This window comes from Euleptes europaea, chromosome 3, assembly GCF_029931775.1.
Source record: "Euleptes europaea isolate rEulEur1 chromosome 3, rEulEur1.hap1, whole genome shotgun sequence".
Classification (NCBI taxonomy): Eukaryota; Metazoa; Chordata; class Lepidosauria; order Squamata; family Sphaerodactylidae; genus Euleptes; species Euleptes europaea.
Genome location: NC_079314.1, coordinates 5,896,831 through 5,917,379, shown reverse-complemented (window position 1 = coordinate 5,917,379; position 20,549 = coordinate 5,896,831). Strand labels below are relative to the sequence as shown.

Sequence of the window (20,549 nt, the reverse complement as noted above, 5' to 3'; positions counted from 1 at the left end):
GGTTTCCATAGTTAGAAGCACTTGGAACGGCCCATCCCAACTTGGCTGTAGAGGTTCGACCTTCCACCTTTTCAGGAGTACCCAGTCGCCGGGTTGGATAGAGTGAACTGCCACTTCAAGTGGTGGAGTCTGATGCAACAGACCTTGTTTCCTGCGAACAAACAGAATGGAGAACAGCGACAGCACATATTTTCTTAAAAAGACATCTTTTAGCTCATGTATGCCCTCTTGTGGCTTTTCAGGGGCAATGTCCCAAATAGAATAACCGTACAGCATTTCAAATGGTGACAATCCGATTCCTGTCCTGGGCTTGGTTCTAATATTGAATAATGCTAAAGGGAGAACTTTTGTCCATGGGAGATGGCTATCAACCATAAGTTTCTTCAGAGCTCCCTTGAGGGTTTGATTCATTCTCTCAACTTGGCCGGAACTTTGGGGGTGCCAGGGGGTATGTAATTTCCAAACAATTCCTAATCCTTTCATCACACCTTGGAGAACTTTTTTAGTGAATTCTTTCTGGGATTCCAAATTACTATGTTAACAGTGGCTCAGGGAAACCTTGATTCAGATAACCAATATATCGGGCCAGGACTGCCACTTCCACCCGAGTAGGACGAGCACCGACCCTTATGAGGCCGGTGGGCAGCCCAGGCGGGCACAAGGGAGTCTCCTTAATCGAGGATCTGGGACGAGCCCCCAAAATCTGTAGGAAAAATCTCTTCACAGACATATATCCACCGCCACCTCTTTCTCCCTACCATGAATTCATTGTTTCTCGCCCGATACCTCTTCCCCTGAAACTGCCTGGATACCGTCCTTGCCCACTACCTCTCATTTGCCAAACTCTCTTATTTACCTCCTTAACTGTCTGAACCATCAAACTAACCTTCCTTTTGTCCTTTTCTTCATAACCTTTTGAGTCTCTGTTACTAACTCAGTTATGCTCTTGTCTTCCCATCCCTCTAATTTTTGTAATTTCTTTTTAATGTCTGGGTATGATTTGGCCATAAACTGGAGCTTAAGGGTGGATTGATTCTCAGCCGCCTCCGGATCTAGTCCAGTATAGCGGCGCATATTAACGTTTAAGCGTTCCAGATACTCTGAGGGGGTTTCTTCTTTTTTTCTGGGGGTTCTCAAAGGCTTTAGTAACATTGGTGATTTTAGGGACCAATCTCACAAATCCTTTAAAAAGTAGTTCCCTATAATCTTCTAAATGTTTTCTTCCTTCTGGGGTCTGAGAATCCCAATCGGCTGGCATTGCAAAGGGAACTTGGGCCTCTGCGTCTGCCAGAGTACGGGCCACTCCTGCAGGCCCTCTTTCCCGCCAAATTTTTTGGGCCTGTTCTACTGCCCCGTTAACATCTTCATTATTAGTGAGTTGCCGACAGATATGCAGCAATTCAGTTACAGTATATATCTGAGGGCCAAGGAGTCCATCAAGGTCCTTGGCAAATTTCTCAGGGTCATCTTGTAATTTAGGTAATTGGGCTTTCATTCCCCGGATGTCAACGGGTGTCAGAGGGACCTCCACATAACCAATAGCTCCCTGTCCCTGGGGAACCTGCCCTAGAGGGGCTAGGACTTCTGACCCTGGTTGGAGGGATTGGAGTTTTTCCTCTAATGACCTAATTTTTTTCCTAAGCCTCCTCCGAGCGCTTGGGGATTCAATCCCCCAGTTCTTTTCACGCTATTTTAAATCCTCTACTTCCTTTTTGAGTGTTTGGTAAGGGCTTTCGCCCCAACCTCCTCCCACAGCCCTTAACGTCTTGTCCTCATTCCCATCACTATCCTCCTCCTCTCTCTCCTCCAGCTCTTGCCTTTCTCTTATTCCTCCCCTCTGAGGATCGCCCTTCGGTGGGGGGGGTGGGGGCTCTGCTGCCATCTTCCCCCGGTAGGTTTTGACCTCCTCCTCCTCCTCTAGTATAAGGAGGTGGAAAGTGGTCTAGGGGATCCCACTGAGATTTCTCCCCGGTGGGGGCAGAGGGGGATGATTGTTTCAGAGCCATGCATAGGCTCTTCTTTTTTGATTTATTTCCCGAAGATCGGGACCCAAGATCTAGGGCAAAGCGAGACCAAACTAAAGCAAAGGCCACTCCTTCTTTAGCTGGCTCACCACCTATTTCCCTCAAAATTCTATCAATTTCTCGACACAAGGAATAATTACACGACCCTTCCTTGGGCCACCTCATGTCACCTGATAGATCCAACAGGGGCCAGCCCTGAGTACATAAGCGAACCATTGTCTCCTGTGACAAACCTGTGGTTCCTGGCTGGCTGTCCCAAGCCTCCCATAGTCCACCCACTGGACTAACCTCGGGAATCGCTACCTGTCTGGCCACAGGGAATCGCTACCTGTCTGGTCCCCCTCTCGCCCCTTTTTCCTAGACGTCTTATTTCCCATTATTCCTATTCCTTTCTGTGAGTGTTTGTGTTCTAACTTAACCAATATACTCACCAATGAGTCCAGAAGTCCCGATCCTCCCGCCGAGGATGAAACCGGTTGCTACTGCCGTTCCACAAGGGTTCTTGGATTCCTAGTCACGAAGGCGAACTGGGACCAGGGCCGATTGAAAAGCAACCGGGGCGCCCCCCCCTCCCCGATCTCCAAGTCACGTTCCTTGACTAAGGTTCCAACAGAGTTTAGGACCTCTGATCCCAAAAAGGGACAATATCCCACTTCTGACACCAAGTTTGTTATGGACGGATCATAGATCAGTCGAACAAAGGCGGCTAGTAGCAAGCAGTTTTATTTCAAATACATGACTGCAGCTCATGGAGAGAAAGCAACTCGTGCTGTCTCTGAAGTCTGTGACGCAGCACAGCTCAATTTATAGTCCCGACGCAGCATGTGCCCTCTCTCCCTCTTTGGGCAATGAAAGGCCACGCGAAGAGGTTCCATTCTACCTATCACGACGCTGCACTGTTTTTCTGCCTGGACACAGGATGGCTCCATTTCACTTACATGTAAACTTCACAACTTAAAATGGCGTTGTCTCATTAAACTTATCTAACATGGTGGCATTTTTACAGCCAATACACATAACTCTTATGTAATTTCAGAATGTCATTTCTTCCATCTCAGGCCCTGCCCCCAAAATCTCCAGGTATTTCCCAACCTGGAGCTGGCAATCCTCTCTCAACGCAGGGGTCTCCAACCTTTTTGAGCCTGCGGGCACATCTGGAATTCTGGCACGGTGGGTGCAGCAACAAAATGGCTGCCACTGTAAGCTCCTGACCCTTCGAACCAGAAATCACCACAGAGTCATATAGAATCCAAGCAGATGGCTTTTACTGGTCAAAAAGGCAATACAGTGCATACAGGGAACTATGGCAGCTATGAGAGTCTCACTAGCTGAACGATAATATAAGGCAGTAAATGGCGGGAGATTATACAACAACAGCATACACAGACAGAGTCAACTTTCCCAGGAGCAGTATTCCCAGGCCTTGGTATGTGTGGTCGGCCTTGAGGCTAGACAGTACAGTACCGACACAGAAACAATACTGAAACCGAGATAGCAGCCTGACATCCTGCTCCCCTTAAGGCCCCCTCCCAGTCTGTAAGGGGGATGGTCTGTCCGGGTAGGTAGTGTGAAAGGCATTGATTAGTTTGGGGGCGGAGACATCTCGTGCGCGAACCCATTCGTCGTAGGCAGGGGGGAAGTGTTTCCAACGGACCAAATACTGTAGGTTTCCATGGTGAACACGAGAGTCAAGGATTTTGGAGACCTCGAAGTGCTCTTCCCCCCCTACCATAATGGGCAGTTCGGGGGGCGGATCGGGATGCCATTGTGGAGAGGCTGTATGGGGCTTCAGGAGGCTAATGTGGAAAACGGGATGCACACGCCTCAGGGTTTTCGGGAGAGCTAGTTCCACTGTGACAGGATTAATGACCCATGTGATCGGGAACGGGCCAATGAATTTAGCATTGAGTTTAAGGCACGGACGGGTGGAACGTAGGTTTTTGGTGGAAAGATAGACCAATTTACCCACTCGCAGTTCGCCCCCGGGGGAACGATGTTTATCAGCTTGTGCTTTGTATTTGCGCTTGGCTCGGTCGAGATTGTTAACGAGCCAAGGCCAAGTGGTACGGAGGGTGTGTGCCCAGGAAGCAACGTCAGGATCTCCCTCCCCCTCCACATTATTTCTGGGAGTAACAGGACCAAAATCCTGTCCATACACTGCATAGAAGGGGCTAAAACCTGTAGATTGATGTACAGCGTTATTGTAGGCATATTCTGCAAAAGGTAACAGTTCTACCCAGTTATCTTGGTGGTAGTTTACATAACAGCGTAAATAACATTCAAGGACAGCATTTACACGTTCAGTTTGACCATCGGTTTGAGGATGGTATGCAGTAGACAATCCTTGTTCAACCCCTATCAATTTGAGAAATGCTTTCCAAAACTTGGAAACAAAGCCACTGCCGCGGTCACAGATTATTTTGCGCGGAAACGAATGTAATTTGAAGATATGTGTCACGAAGAGGCGGGCCATTTTTTGAGCAGAGGGGATCCCTGCGCATGGAACTAAATGGATTTGCTTGGAAAACAAATCAGTAATAACCCATAATACAGTTTTTCCCCCGCTGAGAGGGAGATCAGTCATAAAGTCCATAGCAATCACTTCCCATGGTCTGTTGGGTGTTTCTAGAGGTTGCAGTAGCCCCGGGGGTTTGCCTTGTGATCGTTTCACTGTGGCGCAAACAGGGCAGCTGCGAATAAAAGAGTCAACGTCGGAATGCATTCCCCCCCACCAAAATTGTCTGCGCAATAAGTGGAGAGTTTTTAGGAATCCAAAGTGTCCAGCTGTTTTTACTCCATGAGCTAAGTGTAAAACGTCTTTTCGAAGTGCCTTGGGTACATACAATTTAGAGTCTTTGTACCATGAGCCTCCCTGTTCCATTACCCCAGGGGGTAGGGTGTGAGTGGAACGTTCAGAAAGGCAGTGGTCCCGAAGGGTATTTAAAAAGGATTCGGAGATGGGAACCTTGGCGGGAACCCCCCCCCCCCGACTATAGTAGTTTTAGGACCAGCTATGGGGGTAGTGCTTACGTGCGGTGGCGCGCAGATTGTAGGCGGTAGGGCAGCCGGTGGGGTTGGAGGAGTGCAATCGTCGGTTCGTTGTTGTTGCGAGGGCGGTTGGGTAGCCGCTCGGGTTGGAGGTGCTGGAGAACTGGATCTGGGATGCTGTTGCTGAGAGCGAGTTTGCACGGCCAGTACAGGAAGGGCTCCCCTTTGCGTAGGGGTGAACAGAGAGTCAGTTGGTCTCTCGAGTTTTACCGGATATTGTGGCAACCGGGAGAGGGCATCTGCGAGAACGTTTTGCTTCCCAGGAACATGCTTTAGGACGAAACGAAACTGAGCGAAGAATTCAGCCCAACGTTGTTGTTTTGCTGATAGTTTATGGGACCCCGTGAGGGCAGCTAGATTCTTGTGATCGGTCCAAACCTCGAAGGGGATATTGGACCCCTCTAAGAATTGTCTCCATAGAGTCAGGGCATGGTGAACGGCCGCTGCCTTTTTTCCCCAAATAGGCCAGTTTAATTGTGCGTGCGCAAATTTCCTCGAAAAGTAAGCGCACGGGTGAAGAAGACCATCCGGACCTTTCTGGAGGAGGGCCCCTCCCATAGCTACATCGGAGGCATCGACTTGCACAACAAACATTTGGTTTGGGTCCGGGTGCTGTAGTACGGGTTCGGATGTGAAGAGGCGTTTGAGAGCCACAAACGCGGCTTGGCATTGATCAGTCCACAGGATTTTTGCGGAGGGTAAGGTAGCTGTGTTTGCTTTCCCTTTGGTTTTTAGTAGATCAGTAATGGGTAGGGCCACTTGGGCGAAGTTAGGAATGAACCCTCGATAAAAGTTCGCAAATCCCAAAAACTGTTGCACTTGCTTGCGGTTGGTGGGGGGAGTCCAATCGAGAACGGCTTGGACTTTGACAGGGTCCATGCGAAGACCTTGGTGGGAGATTATGTATCCTAAAAATGTGAGTTGGCTTTGATGAAACTCGCATTTAGCCAGTTTTGCAAAGAGTTGGTGGTCGCGCAGGCGCTGCAGAACTTCTCGGACTAGAGTTACATGGTCTTCCATGGTTTTTGAATAAATAAGAATGTCGTCTAAGTAAACCACCACCCCGCGATACAGCAAGTCATGAAGGATTTCGTTGATGAGTTGCATAAAGACCCCCGGGGCCCCTTTTAATCCGAACGGCATCACGAGGAATTCATACATACCGAAACAGCTAGAGAAGGCAGTGAGGTGCTCATCTCCTTCGCGGATGCGGACTCGGTAGTAGGCTTCTACCAAGTCTAACTTGGAGAATACCCGGCCCTCCTGTAACTGTCCCAAAATATCAGATATTAATGGGATAGGATAGGCGTTGGTTTGGGTAACCGCATTGAGTTTCCTGAAGTCAATGCATAAACGAAGGTCGCCCTCCTTTTTTCGGACAAAAAACGCGGGGGCCGAGTTTGGGGCATTCGATGGGCGAATGAACCCTCTGGCGAGGTTTTTGTCAAGGAAGTCCCGGAGAACAGTGCGCTCGGAAGCGCTCATAGGGTAAATTTTACTTTTGGTTAATGTGCAGTCCTTGACCACCTCAATTGTACAGTCCGAGGCCCGGTGGGGGGGTAAGGTATCACATTCTTTAAGGTCGAAGACATCCGCAAAGTCTCGATATACGTTAGGTAGGACTGGAAGTGCTGGGACATCGGAGGCCAATGCTGGGATAGGCGGATATAACAGCGCAAAGTTCTGTCGGTGCTGATCGCACATGGGGTTGGCGAAGGAGATAGTGTTTGTTTCCCAGTTAATACTGGGACTATGTCCTTTAATCCAGTTAATACCCAAGACCACTTCAAAACGGATAGGGGCTATAGTGAAGTCTATTTGCTCCCAGTGGGAGCCAATTCCCATTGCCACCCCTATGGTGCGGTGATCAACTGGACCCCCCTGGAAATGGCTCCCGTCCATTTGGGCACATTGGACAGGGGCGGGTAAAGCCTCAGATTCGGCTCTGAGTGCAGCAAAAGTGGCTTCGCTTATGAGAGTGCGACAGCAACCGGAGTCGATTAGTGCTTTGACGGGTAGTTGTGGGCCACCGTTAAGGTGTTGTAAAACTGCATCCACGTAGACGGTGGAGTCCACTTCTTTGATTTTGGTAGGAGCATTCGGTTTAGCAGGAGGATCCTGAGAGGTCTGTGGAGACGCTCCATTCACCACAGACCGGAGCCGTTTTTTGACAAGTCAAGGGGAGATTCCAGGTTTAAGGCTGGAGAATTCCAAGGATTTTCCTCATCCGAAGAGGGAAAGTTGTCCCCCAATGGGGCACTTGTAATCCGAGACCCGGCGGGGTCGTTGGTAGTAGGCAGGGAGGCTGGGTCTCCGGCATGGAGTGCAGAGGGTGTGGGTCTTCCCGGAGCTGCGCTGCGGGTGGCCGCGGTGCCTCTGCGTGGTGGACGACCTCTGGTGCGGGTTGTCGTGTTGGGACGAAATAATTCATGGCGGTGCGGGCAAACAGCTGCAAAGTGGCCCATTTCTCCGCAAGTAAGACAGGCACCCCTCTGAAATCGGGCTTCACATTCCTGGGGCGGACGTGGAGGATTTCGTGGGACGGGCGGTGGTGCCTTGGATTGAGGCTTTTGGGTGCCTTTTTCCTTGTGCTTTTGACGGACTAGAGAAATAAAGCGTCGGCGGCTTTCCACTTCCTCGGCCAATAGAATCCAGTCTTCAAGGGTATCGGGATCGCCCCGCATGTATGACCAGTTCAGAACGTCAGGGTGCAAGGCTTCCCTGAAATGATGAATTAGGGTGGTCTCGGGCCAACCTACAATTTTACTTGCCAGTCGTTGAAATTCATCGGCAAATTCTCGAACTGTAGCAGAGCCTTGTTTTAGTTGTAAGAGTTCCGTTTTGGCTCTTTCCCCCAGGAAGGGGTCTTCAAACCTCCTTCTCAGAGTAGTCATGAAGTTGTTGAGGGAACGAATAGCCCGAGAGCGGGTGTCAAACTGGAGGACCATCCAGTCAGCTGCTTTACCTGTCAGAAGGGAAGCTACATAACGCACCCGGCTATCTTCCGTGGGGAAAAGTTGTCCTTGTTCTCGCATATAACTATCCACTTGATGCAAGAAACAAGGCAAAGTCTCGAGAGATCCGTCGTACGTAGTCCTCAATTTAAGTTGCTTCCAAGGGCCGGGCGCAGGTTGGCCCGGTTGCACGGGTGGTCCGGGCGGAGGAACAACGGGAGCTCCGGGAGGCAAGGGTGGAGCAGGCACATTAGCGGGTGGTTGGGGTGGCTGGATGGGCACCCCCTGACCCGGTATCGGAACGGGCTGTGCCTGGGCTATCAGGGTTTGTTGTAATTGCCTGTTATCCTGAAGCATACGTTCCATTAGTTCTTGGAGTTGATCAACACGGTCGGAGAGCTCCCGATTCTGGGCTCGTAAGAGGTGAACCTCCTCACTTGGGCCACCAGTAAGATGAGGTTTACTGGTCCGGAAGCTCGTGGCCCATTGAGAGCTATCTCCATAAAGATCCTCGTCTTCAGACTCTCCTGAGTCTCGACGTCGGTCAGCCAAACGGCGTGCGCGTTGGGTCGCGCGCGACGGGACGAACGCCAGGGAAAAAGACAGACCTGATAGCCCTTGTACAGTGTCCTTGGGGCGCGTATCCATTTTCGCCCGATCCCTAACCCTTGCTGCTGCCGCCTTGGCTGCTTCAGCAGCCTCTCTCTCTCTTGCGACCTTAGCCGCTTCGGCGGCATCCTTATCCGCAAGAACTTTGGCGTTCTCAAGTCTTAGGGCAGCCTCCGCCGTAATGCGCGGTAAAAGTTCTGTTTCCAGGAGTGAAAGTATGGGGTCGGATTCCCCGCCCAGCAAGGGTTGTATTCGGACCGCCAGTGCGGGTGCATCGGCTCCAAAAGTCGAGGTCAAAGCTTGAGCCAAGGTGGCTACCGGGGTGTCCTTTGTACATTCCACAAGGAGAAGAGCAGTGCGAATAGCGACTCGCTTGGCTTCAGCCTGACAGCTGGCCGCATCCGGGATCAGGGAAAAACCCTCCGGCGGGGCTCCTGCCATGGTAGAACTAGAGGAAAGAGTCTCTCGAGAAATAAGATTATCCAAAAGTCCAGTTAGTACTTGTAAATCCTCAGTTGCCAACCGGGCATCGTCCAGTAATTGATCCAAGTCTTGAAGATCTAAACGAGTATCAGTATCTTCCGACGTCAACATCCAGAGAGTCCCTTTAAGAGATTGCCACTGTTCCTGTACCAGTCCCCTCAAGCGGCAAACCTCTAGGGTGGTTCTGAAGAGTTCAGCGACTATGTCCTGTAACAGGGTGGGATCCTTCCGAGAGGAATCCAGGATAGTAGGTCACTCGGAGAGCTTCTCAGCTCCCATCCAAGCGACAGGCGAACCCCCCTGGGCTCCAGCCTGACTAGTAGTACAATGAAGAAGGTGAGGGATAGCTGCCATAATGTAAGCTCCTGACCCTTCGAACCAGAAATCACCACAGAGTCATATAGAATCCAAGCAGATGGCTTTTACTGGTCAAAAAGGCAATACAGTGCATACAGGGAACTATGGCAGCTATGAGAGTCTCACTAGCTGAACGATAATATAAGGCAGTAAATGGCGGGAGATTATACAACAACAGCATACACAGACAGAGTCAACTTTCCCAGGAGCAGTATTCCCAGGCCTTGGTATGTGTGGTCGGCCTTGAGGCTAGACAGTACAGTACCGACACAGAAACAATACTGAAACCGAGATAGCAGCCTGACAGCCACCACTTAACTTCGGTCGCACAGTGCAGCTCCTTGTGCTGTGATGTCAGCTGCTGTCAAAGCAACATTTTAAATAATCTGCAAAGAGAGGGTTGCCAGGTCCCTCTTTGCCATCAGCAGGGGATCTGTGTGCCAAATTCACAGGCTGGCAGTTCCACCCCTGGGGAGGGGCTGCCGTCCAGCCAACTTTTAAACCAGCCAAACTAGGTTTTGATACCCTGGGAAATATTGATGTTTGGATAACATGCTACCTTCCCTCATTGTAAAACTCCCTGGGCCTCTGTTTTTAGATGGAATGGTGGGATATAATTATTTCATGTAAGTTTTTTAATTTAAATTCATACAAATCTAAAATTTGGAGATTGCTCCCCTTTTGCGCATGTTAAGGCGCAGTTCTCCAAATTTCAGATTTGTATGAATTTAAATCAAACACCTACATGAAATAGTTATATCCCACAATTCCATCTAAAAACAGAGGCCCAGGTGTTGTGCCTAGAAAAACGCTATCCAGATAGGTCCGATCAAGGATAACGGACTGGAGATCAGGAATTATTTTAACAGCCTACTATTTAATGGTACCAAGTTTTAAACAGTACACGCTGGGATCAAATCTCTCCAGCTCAAAAGCAAAAGAAAAATCACCCTTGCAGTTCAGAACTGATCACTTATATAGACTTCTAACAATAAGGATACTTTCTTGAATCACCTCATGCTGTCATTCTTAAACAAACAGTCTCTGTAAAGCCAGTGCAAAGCAGTTTGTTCACGAAGGTCTTTGTAATGAGATAACAAGGTAGCAACGCAGAGAAAGCTGGCAGCGTTTTGGGATGTTGCAAACTGGGGAATGTTAGTGTGCTTATGCAAACTAAGTGAATAGAGAAAGGAGAGGAAGGGGGTGATTCTTGACACGCATTTATCTACATGGGTGTCACGTCTAAAAGGGGGAAACCTGCACCTGTTTATGTACACAGGGGCAGTTAATAGTGCCACAGGTAAAATACCTTTATTTGGGGCACTTCACAGGGAGTTTTACAATGAGGGAACGCAGCATGGTATATATAGCCTGATCTCATCAGATCTCAGAAACTAAGCAGGGTTGGTACTCAGATGGGGGGACCACCAAGGAAAATTCTGCAGAGGCAGGCAATGGCAAACCCCCTCTGTTTCTCACTTGCCATGAAAGCCCCTCGTTGGGGTTGACAAAGGTTGGTTGCAACTTGATGGTGCATGTGTAAGGAGTCTTACAAAACATGTGCAACAACATAGAACAGGGGTGGACTGACCTTTTCATTTGCTGGGAAAGGTCCTGGCTGGTCACTGGGGGGGACACTGGTGGCCAGGAGCAAGCTGAGACATGCAGCCCTTCTGGTGCTGGCAATCGCTACAATAGCCATGGCGAGGATGACCTCTGCCCCTTGCCATCTTCACTGCGGCCCATGCCCGAGTCAAGTGGACCCCATATTGCTGCTCAGCCCAGCTCCAGGGCCGTTTTAGTGTCCCAGTCCAGTTTGATATCTGTGTCCTCTGCAGGAAATCGCGAGCAGAAGCCCACAACCCAACAGATGCTGGCACCACCCTGGGTGCCGGCAAGATGCACCAGCGGAAGAGCCGACGCCGGATGACCTGTCCGAACCCCAGGGAAATCAATCAAGCATTGGCTTCCATCACCCAGGGAGAACTGAACCACTCCTGCACGCTAGATGACTTGATTGAGAAATGCCTTCGCTCCTTTGGTAACGCAAGGGGAGGGGGCTGAGGGATTGGGACCCTTTCCTTAGCTCAAGCACATTTGATGATACTGTTGGGATATTGTTTTGGGTATCCTGATGTGAATCAATCTGGGAGCATCCCAGCTGCCCACTAGAAAAGGATTGTCATCCCTGTTTCCCCTTAAGTCCGGGTTAACCACAGAGAAAATACCTGGGCAAGCCCCTTGTTCCTTTAACCAGAGTGTTTCCTATGGCAGAATCAAGTGAATCAGTAGTAGACTGGAGAGCTGGGCCATAAACAATAAAATGGATTTCAATAGGGAGGTCTGGAATCCATGCCCTATGAGGAGAGACTTAAGGAGTTGGGTTTGTTTAGTCTGGAGAAGAGAAGGTTAAGGGGTGACATGATAGCCATGTTTAAATATTTGAAGGGATGCCATGTTAATGAGGGAACTAGCTTGTTCTCGGTTGCTTCAGAGACTAGGACACAGAGTAATGGATTTAAATGAAGAGAAAAGCGATTCCACCTAAACATTAGGAAGAACTTTCTGACAGTGAGGGCAGTTCGATGGTGGAATGCCCTGCCTCGGGGTGGGGGGTGGAGTCCCCGTCTTTGGATGTCTTTAAGCAGAGGTTGGATGGCCATGTGACAGGAACGCTTTGCTCTCCCCTTGCATTTCCATGCGTTTTGCCCGCGTTTTCAAATTTGAGATAAAACAGGTCCCTGAAAATGCGGGGAAAGGCAGGGGGAGAGCGAGGTGACCTCTGATTGTCAAAAATGGCATGCATAATCAACACAAAGACCCTAAGTCCATGGAGGGGTGACCACGAGGGAAATAACCATGCATAAAAGGCCTTAATGACACTGAGCTATTGCCTCTGAAAGGGTATCTACCAGCTGTAATCTGTTCCAGTTTCAATGCTGTGTTGACAATCCTGTTTTGAAGTTCCTCTCTGCAGTCCAGCTGTTCTTCTCCCCACACAAATCAATCAACTTAATCCTATTCCTCCTTTTTCAGATTTGGATGGCAACCTGTGTATCAGTGATTTCATGGTAAACATGATATTAACAGTCCACAGCTGGGTTGTGCCATCGGCGGAGTTGGCCCGCCGCCTCTTGACTTTATATCCTTTGTTTGAGTACTCTTGTTGCATCTTCATCCACAACACAAAAACACATCCTTAGCAGTGAAAACGGATTCCAGTGTCAAGACCAGGGAGATGGTGCTAGAAGTGGAATATTTTGAATCAGTGTGTCTCCGCATTTCAGCACTGCCAGAATACACAGTTACAGTGATAGAGAACAATTCAACCATCTCTGAATTTGCCTCTGAAAACATGGGCAGAGTGCAAAGTTCCCTGCAAACACACGCTGACCTGCGAATGACCCCCAAAGTCATCAAAAATTAAGTTATAACTACACAATAATAATCAGTTTTTTTAAGATATTTGAACAATTCTGCCATTTTCTAAGGAGCCTTGGTAGCTTTACTTCTGTGTGTGTGGGGTGGGGGGGTGGGGGAGTATTTCCTGTTCAGCAGTCCCTCAGCCCTTTGAAGATCTACCATAGACCCAGAAGGGTTACAGCTCCTTGCAAGATGAAAACCTCAATAGTTAACTGGTTTTAAATGGGTAGCGTAGATAGGATGGGCCCCAGTGGGTGGCAAGTTCAGGCAATTGCCATAGCCCCTTTCCCCACCAGCATCACCCCACAACTTGGAGCCAGCATAAAAGAATAATGCTCAATTTGTATGGTCTGCTCCTTCTAAATTAGGGGGGGGCATATTTGTCAACTGCCAGAATCTTGGAGCTGGCACTAAGACATGCCCATGCTTCCCGATGGTTTCATCTCTCACCCTTTGGCTTTAAGTCAGGGGTCCCCAACATGGGCACCATGTCACCCACTGACACCTTTTCCGATGTCCGCCTAGTATTTTTAGAAAGTGGGGGGGTGTCAGGTGGGGCTTCTGCCCAGCATGGATTCTGATTGGCCATTGAAAATTTGATTGGCTGTGCAGATTTTTAAAAATGCTGGTTTGACAGCTGCTGCTACCATAGCATAAGGATCTTCACAGCATGACTAAAGATATGCCATTTTATGGCTGACTCCATCTCCTGTGGCAGCCATTGTGTGGCTGGCTCTGCCTCCTGCATCAGCCATTTTTTTGCAGCCATTTTTATGGCTGCACCACCATGTTGTTCCAGAATTTCAAAGGTGCCCGCAGCTGAAAAAGGTGGTGGACCCCTGCTTTAGGAATGCTGGAGGGAAGTGGATTCCAGCTGCAAAAAGAACAAAGCCATGAGAAACCGAAGCCTTAACTCAACTTGCTACATATCAGGAAGCGGCCCTGGAGAAGCGGCCGGAACGCCAGCTCAGGATCTGCCACTTTATCCGGTCTGAGTTCTCTCTGCTTTCTCCGTCCCCCCACCCCACCACCCTTAACCCTGGCCGGGCATGCCCTCTCCCCAACCTGGGCTGAGGCGGCTGAGCTGAGTTCAGTCCAAAGTGACCCGTCTCCTTTCCCCCTTCAGGTACTGGCTCCTCCACTACCCTGAGGCCTTCCGCGTGGACCTGCACTTGGAGGAGGCCATCGCCGAGATTTGGGAGGTGGTGAAGAAGGAGGGCCTGGAGGGGCACTGCCAGCTGCTTGATATCTCCAGCACGTGAGTGTCGGCTTCCCAGCTGTGGAATCGAACCCTGTAATGCAGCGACTCAGGGAAGGGGGAAGAAAGGTGGATATCCTTACCTAATATTGGGATGGGGTGAACTGGAAGAGTGGAGCTCATTGAAATGGCCCAGGCAAAAGGTCAAGCAGAATCTTTAAAGGCTGTGGCGGCCAATGTAGGTTCGGCCAATGTTACCCTTGCCGGGGGTTGGGTCTCACCAAGGGGCCTCCGGGGACATGATCTATACAGCTGTGGCTCAGCAGCCCTGCAGGAGACCCCCCCCCCAGATTTTCCCGCTAAGTTAAATGGTCTATCCAGCCCTGCTCACAATCCATAATTTGTAGGGTTGCCAATCCCCAGGTGGCACCTGGAGATCTCTCGCTATTACAATTGATGTCCAGGCAACCGAGATCAGTTCCCCTGGAGAAAATGGAGGGTGGACACTGTTGCATTATACCCTGCCGAGGTCCCTCCCCTCCCTAAACCCTGCCCTCCCTAGACTCCAACCACAAAATCTCCAGATATTTCCCAACTCAGAGCTGGCAACCCTAACAATTTGGCATATACATGATTCATACCTGGCACCTGATTAGCATCGCCAACTTTCAGGTGTGTGTGTGGTTCGGGGTGGGTGGGCTGGAGTTCTCCTGGAATTACAATTGATCTCCAGATGACAGAGAACAGATCCCCTGGAGAAAATGCCAGCTTCGGTGGGCAGACTCTATGGCAAGGGTGTCAAACTCATTTGTCATGGGGCTCGGATATGCCATAAATGTCACTTGGTCGGGATGGGACATGCCTCGCCAGCCCAGATTGGGACTAGGAGGGGTGGCTGCCTCGGCTGGCTTGAGGGCCGGATAAGAGCTCTCAAGGGGCTGGATCCAGCCTGCAGGGCTTATGTTTGACACCCATGCTCTATGGTATACCATGGACTCTAGGAGAAACAGAACTCCCTCTCCAGGAACTGCACTCAAATCTCCAGGCATTTCTGAAGCCTAAGGCTGATCCTGGGGGATCTCCTGTTCCAAAATAATTTTACTGTTAAGCAAGAATGCCAATAAAGGTTCTGTATTCTGTTCTGTTAAGCAAGAAATCCTTGTACTCTTTGAAGCCATTCTTATAAGTGCAGACACATACTCAAAGACCCACAGAAAAGGGGCTCACTTTTATATCAGAACGAACAAACATAAAAGAGTAATGAGGTTTTCTTACCTGTCGGTGAGACCTCTCCCTGCTGTCATTTGAACATGTAAACTGATGGACTTCACGGGTGCTTTGGAAGGGACCCCCAAGAGTTGCGCCCATTTCTCACCCTCCCCCAATTAATCCCCATGACTTGTGGGGGGGGGGGAGCTACAGCCTCAGTTGTGCCTTCACAACAACCCTGTGAGGATAAATTGAGAGAAAGTGCCTCAAGGTCAACCTGTGAGCTTCATTGCTATGTGAACATTTGAACCCAGGACTTTGTGGTCTAAGTCAGACACTCCAGTCGTTATACCAGGCTGGCTCTGTGACATGCTCATCTGCAGTATGTGATCCTGGGAGTTCTGGCTTTATGGATTCTGACATTCATGAAACACACCCAGGAAACCCCCAGGAGTCTTGGCTCCCAATTCCTCATCGCCCCCCCCCAATGGAACCCAGGAGTTCTGGCTCCTTAGCATCTCCCTCCCAGTGTGGTGGAGTGGTAAACTACGATCAGGGAGAGCAGCGGACAAATCCCCACTCTGCCATGAAGCTCAGTGGGCAGCCTGGGGCCAGGCAACCTAACCTACCCCACAGGGTTGTTGTAAGGATAAAACAGCAGAAGGAAGAACCGCAGATGCTGTTGTGAGCTCCTTAGAGGAAAGGAAAAATGAAAAGGCAACAGGTTAAGCGTACCACATTAACACATTTAGTGTGCTCCTTTCCCCTCTGACCCTTCTGCATTTCTGGGCAAGGGTTCCTCTGGTCATTCCAAGGGTTCCTCGAGCCTCAGCCTAACTTGGTTTTTGTTCCTTGCATCCCTCCAGCCTTGTCCACATCCCTTCGAATAGCTACCAAAGCAGTCCCAGCTGTGGCAAGAAGCGGAAGGTGTCGCTGCTTTTCGATCACCTCGACGCAGGCGAGCTGGCCAACCACCTCAGTTACCTGGAGTTCAAGGCCTTCTGCCGCATCTCGGTAGGGACCGGCTAGCACCAAGCAGGAATCCACACACAGGCAGGCAGCTGCGCAGACTTCCAGACTAGTCCAGTTGTTGCTTCTGCCTACAGGTTTCCCTGGCTACACAGGCAGCCTGAGCTCTCTCTTGGGGGGAGAGGCAGCGGTAACAGCTGCCCATGTAGGACTTGCTGATTTGATTATATTTCTATCACATCTGAAGGTGAAAGGAGAGGTTTGTCAGCCAGTCTCCTCGCCAAAAAGGCACCTCCTATGGGTAACAGATCAGATACTCCATAGCCGTTCCCCAGAGAAAGAGACAGCCCGCACCTCGAGGCCCCAATCCGCAGCTCCCATTTCTTCTTCTCTTTCTTACCATCTTTTCTAAAACTGTTCCTTGACACACAGACACATCCCCAGAATCACAGTCCATTAAGAAATTTGACACTATTCTCCTTCCTTACAACAGGGTTAAAGAAATTCTTGGGATTAAAAAAAACTCCCTATGGTCTTTTATGCATGGCTGTTTCATTCACAGTCAACCCTCCAATGACTTCAGGTCTTTGTGTTGATTATCCATTCCATTTCCGACCGTTAGCGGTCGCCTCGCTCTCCCAATGCATTTCCCTGCGTTTTGCCGCTGTTTTCAGTGACCTGCTCTATGTCGAATTTGAAAACGCGGACAAAACATGGGGAAATGCAGGTGGGGGGTGAGATGACCTCTGACGGTCAGAAATGGCATGCATAATCCAAACTAAGAACCAAAGTCCTCAGAGAGGTGACCACGAATGAAACAGCCATGCATAAAAGACATAACACTGTTCTCCTGCCCTACATCAGGGTTAAAGTCGTCCTTGGGATTTTTAAAAAAATCTCTATAGGTATTAAGTATTTGTAAAACCTAGGACACCCCATCCATCATAGGAGCTGGCTATAACTGATGCTCAGTGTTGATTTTCTTGATTAGATTTGCACTTTCCATAATTCCATTTCACCCTGTACTTCCAGCAGTTCATAACTTGGGACCTGGTTAGGGTTGCTAACTCCAGGTTGGGAAATTCCTGGAGATTTGGGACTGGAGCAACCTCAGCGGGGTATAATGCCATGGAGTCCACCATCCAAAGCAACCATTTTCTCTAGGGGAACTGATCTCTGTAGTCTAGCGAACAGCTGTAATTCTGGGAGAAGGGACCACCAGGGTAATCTAGTCAAACCCCCTGCACGATGCAGGAAATTCACAACTACCTCCCCCCATACACACACACCCAGTGACCCCTACTCCATGCCCAGAAGATGGCCAAGATGCCCTCCCTCTCATCATCTTCTTAAGGTCACAGAATCAGCATTGCTGACCATCTAACCTCTTCTTAAAAACCTCCAGGGAAGGAGATCTTACCACCTCCCGAGGAAGCCTGTTCCACTGAGGAACCGCTCTAACTGTTAGAAAATTCTTCCTAATGTCTAGACGGAAAGGCTTTTGATTTAATTTCAACCCGTTGGTTCTGGTCCGACCTTCTGAAAGATTCAGCAAATCTTCTGAAAGAGTCAGCAAAAAAAAAATTCAGCAAGATGTAATGACGACCACTACTTTAGATGACTTTTTTAAAAAGGATTAGACAGATTGATGGAAGAGAACTCTGTAACGAGCCACGGTCATTCCATAGAACCTTCAGATCTCCAGGCGTCATCTGGAAGTTGTGTAATAATATAATAAACAGCACGCTGCTCAAGAGAAAAGCGTCACAATTTTACTGACTGAATTGTAATACTACTAAGCACGAAGAAACTAATGTCTCAATGGTACAGTAAACAGATTAATAATAATAAAGAGAAATATCCCCACACGGGGTAACATCACCCAAGTCTGGAAAAGAGAGGTCCATATAGGAGGTAAAATGTACTCTCAAGGGTCCAAAGAAAAATGGTTACGTCACCTCACAGTAATCCTTGTGACAAACGATCCAAAAGAAAAACGGTTATGTCACCTCACAGTGGTCCTTGTAGCAAAAGAAAATAATCTCACAGTAATCCTAGTGGCAGAAGATCCAAAAGAAAAACGGTTGCGTCACCTCACGATGGTCCTTGTTGCAGTGAAAAGAAAATAATAGGTAGATAGGTTCCAAAAGACGAATAAGCTGTAACTGTAGACTCATGGGACAAGACGTACAGGGAGCTTAGGGTCCTGGTAGGGTAAAGGAAATCCTGGACAGTCCAGAGAAATCTTGGAGAGACGACCCCTCTAGATATATGGTCGTTTCGCGAAGTAGCTTCCTCAGTCAATATTATTGTAGACTCATAAGTAACTGGGCATATAAGCCTCTGTAAAAATATACAGTAAGTGTATAGTACAGCAAGCATAATATCAGTACAGCAAGCATAATATACATGCATTTATCAGATATAGCTGTAAAAAAGCATGATATCTTACCACAATTCAGAGAAACAATGACCCTGCCGGTTCTCTATGCCTCTGTGAGGTTAGAAGAGTGAGAGAGTGATTCCTAATTAAATGTGGTTTGCACAAATGCCAGGTGTGCTGAGTTGACTAAGATGTTAAAGTTACAGAAAACACGCCAGGTCAAATTCGTTGTTTAAGCCGGCCGGTGCTAGCGTTTTAAATAGAAATATCATCCTCATTTCTTGTCTATGAAGTATTTTTTTGATATCTTGGATTGTATGTGGCTTAGGTGTATATTTCCATAAGACAAAAAATCTGATGTCGTCGGCAGAATGGCCTTTCTCTAGGAAATGTCCTGTCAAGGGGGCGTCTAAATTTTTTGAGCGAACGCGTGCCCTATGTTCCCCAATTCTTAATTTTAATAATATCGTTGTGGATCCAATGTAAATCAAAGAACATGGACATGAAATGGCGTATACAAGATTAGATGATGAACAATTACTGAAAAAATTCAGTTTGTATTTGAAATTGAAAGCTTTGGAGCTTATTTCCTTGACTGGAAGGCTTAGGGGACAAACCGAACAAGTACTGCATTTGTAGTGTCCTAGGACCTTGCTGGAAGGTTTTTTAGAAGGATAGTCAGATTTGACTATCATTGATTTTTCTTTACCATCAAGTCACAGCTACTTATGGCAACCCCATAGGGTTTTCAAAGCCAGAGACGTTCCGAGGAGGTTGCCGTTGCCTGCTTCTGCGTATTCCTTGGAGGTCTCCCGTCCAAATACTAGCCAGGGTTGACCCTGCTTCTGAGATCTGACGAGATCAGGTTAGCCTGGGGCTATCCAGGTCAGGGCTTGTTTTCAATACCCTTACATAAAATGTATAGCAAGGAGCCATTCATTGACCAGCATCCTACCACTCGGCAAGGTGTGAAGCCATCCTCCAACTGGACTGCTTCTCCTTCCAGTGAAAGAGGCACATAAGTTGGAGAAAGGCCTCCGGATTTAATGAGCCAGAGTGGTAGCAAACAGGCCGGTGCATCTGAAGGAGGGGGTGCTAGTCCACAAAACCTTATGCTGGAATAAAACGTTAATCTTCCAGGAGCCACCAGATGCCTGTTTCTTGAAGCTCTGTTAAGTTTCTCTCCTAAGCAAACAGAGAGCTGGCAGAAGGCCCTTTCCGAACAGCTAGCTCCCATTGATCAGACATCTGCAGCCATTAAATAACAGTAACTCAAAAGACCCCAACTCCCATCAGGTGTAAATAGGATTTACTACCACAAGATGTAATGACGACCACTACTTTAGACGACTTTTAAAAAAAGGATTAGACAGATTGATGGAGGAGCACTCTATAATGAGCCACAGTCATTCAATAGAACCTCCAAGTCCAGAGAAAGTGTACCTCTGAATACTGTGTTGTGATAGCCTTCAGTGTTACCCCCTTGCTTGTGAACTTCCTTTGTGGGGCTCCTGGTTGAGAACAGAACAATGGGCCTTTGGTCTGCTCCAACCAGCCAAATTCATATGTTCTTATATACTGGACAGTACCTGGACTTCCAGAGTTATGTTTTGCATGGCTCGGTTCACGGCAGCCCAGCCCTGGAGCGTTCCATTGCCCTGTGCAACAGCATCTCCCAGTGGGTACAAGTCATGATCCTCAGCCGGCCGACGACCCAACAGCGAGCTGAAGTCTTCACCAAGTTCATCCACGTTACTCAGGTGAGGCAGCGTTTTCTCGCTTTGCTGGGTGGCACAAGGCAAGGTTGGAATGAGAAACAGTGGCCCACATTTTGAGGGGCCTGTTTTATGTTGAATTTGAAAATGCGGGCAAAACGCGGGGGAGAGCGAGGC

The 20,549-nt window shown here is 48.7% G+C and overlaps 1 protein-coding gene across 1 annotated transcript in view; it reads left to right on the top strand.

Moving 5' to 3' along the window:
* The window catches only part of RASGRP4 (RAS guanyl releasing protein 4), a 53,030-nt gene that overhangs the window by 7,826 nt on the left and 24,655 nt on the right, over positions 1-20,549 (top strand). The window contains 6 exon segments of the mRNA XM_056845775.1: positions 11,314-11,516; positions 12,512-12,617; positions 13,825-13,887; positions 14,025-14,203; positions 16,204-16,319; positions 20,244-20,417. Coding sequence (XP_056701753.1) covers positions 11,314-11,516; positions 12,512-12,617; positions 13,825-13,887; positions 14,025-14,203; positions 16,204-16,319; positions 20,244-20,417 — 841 coding nt within the window.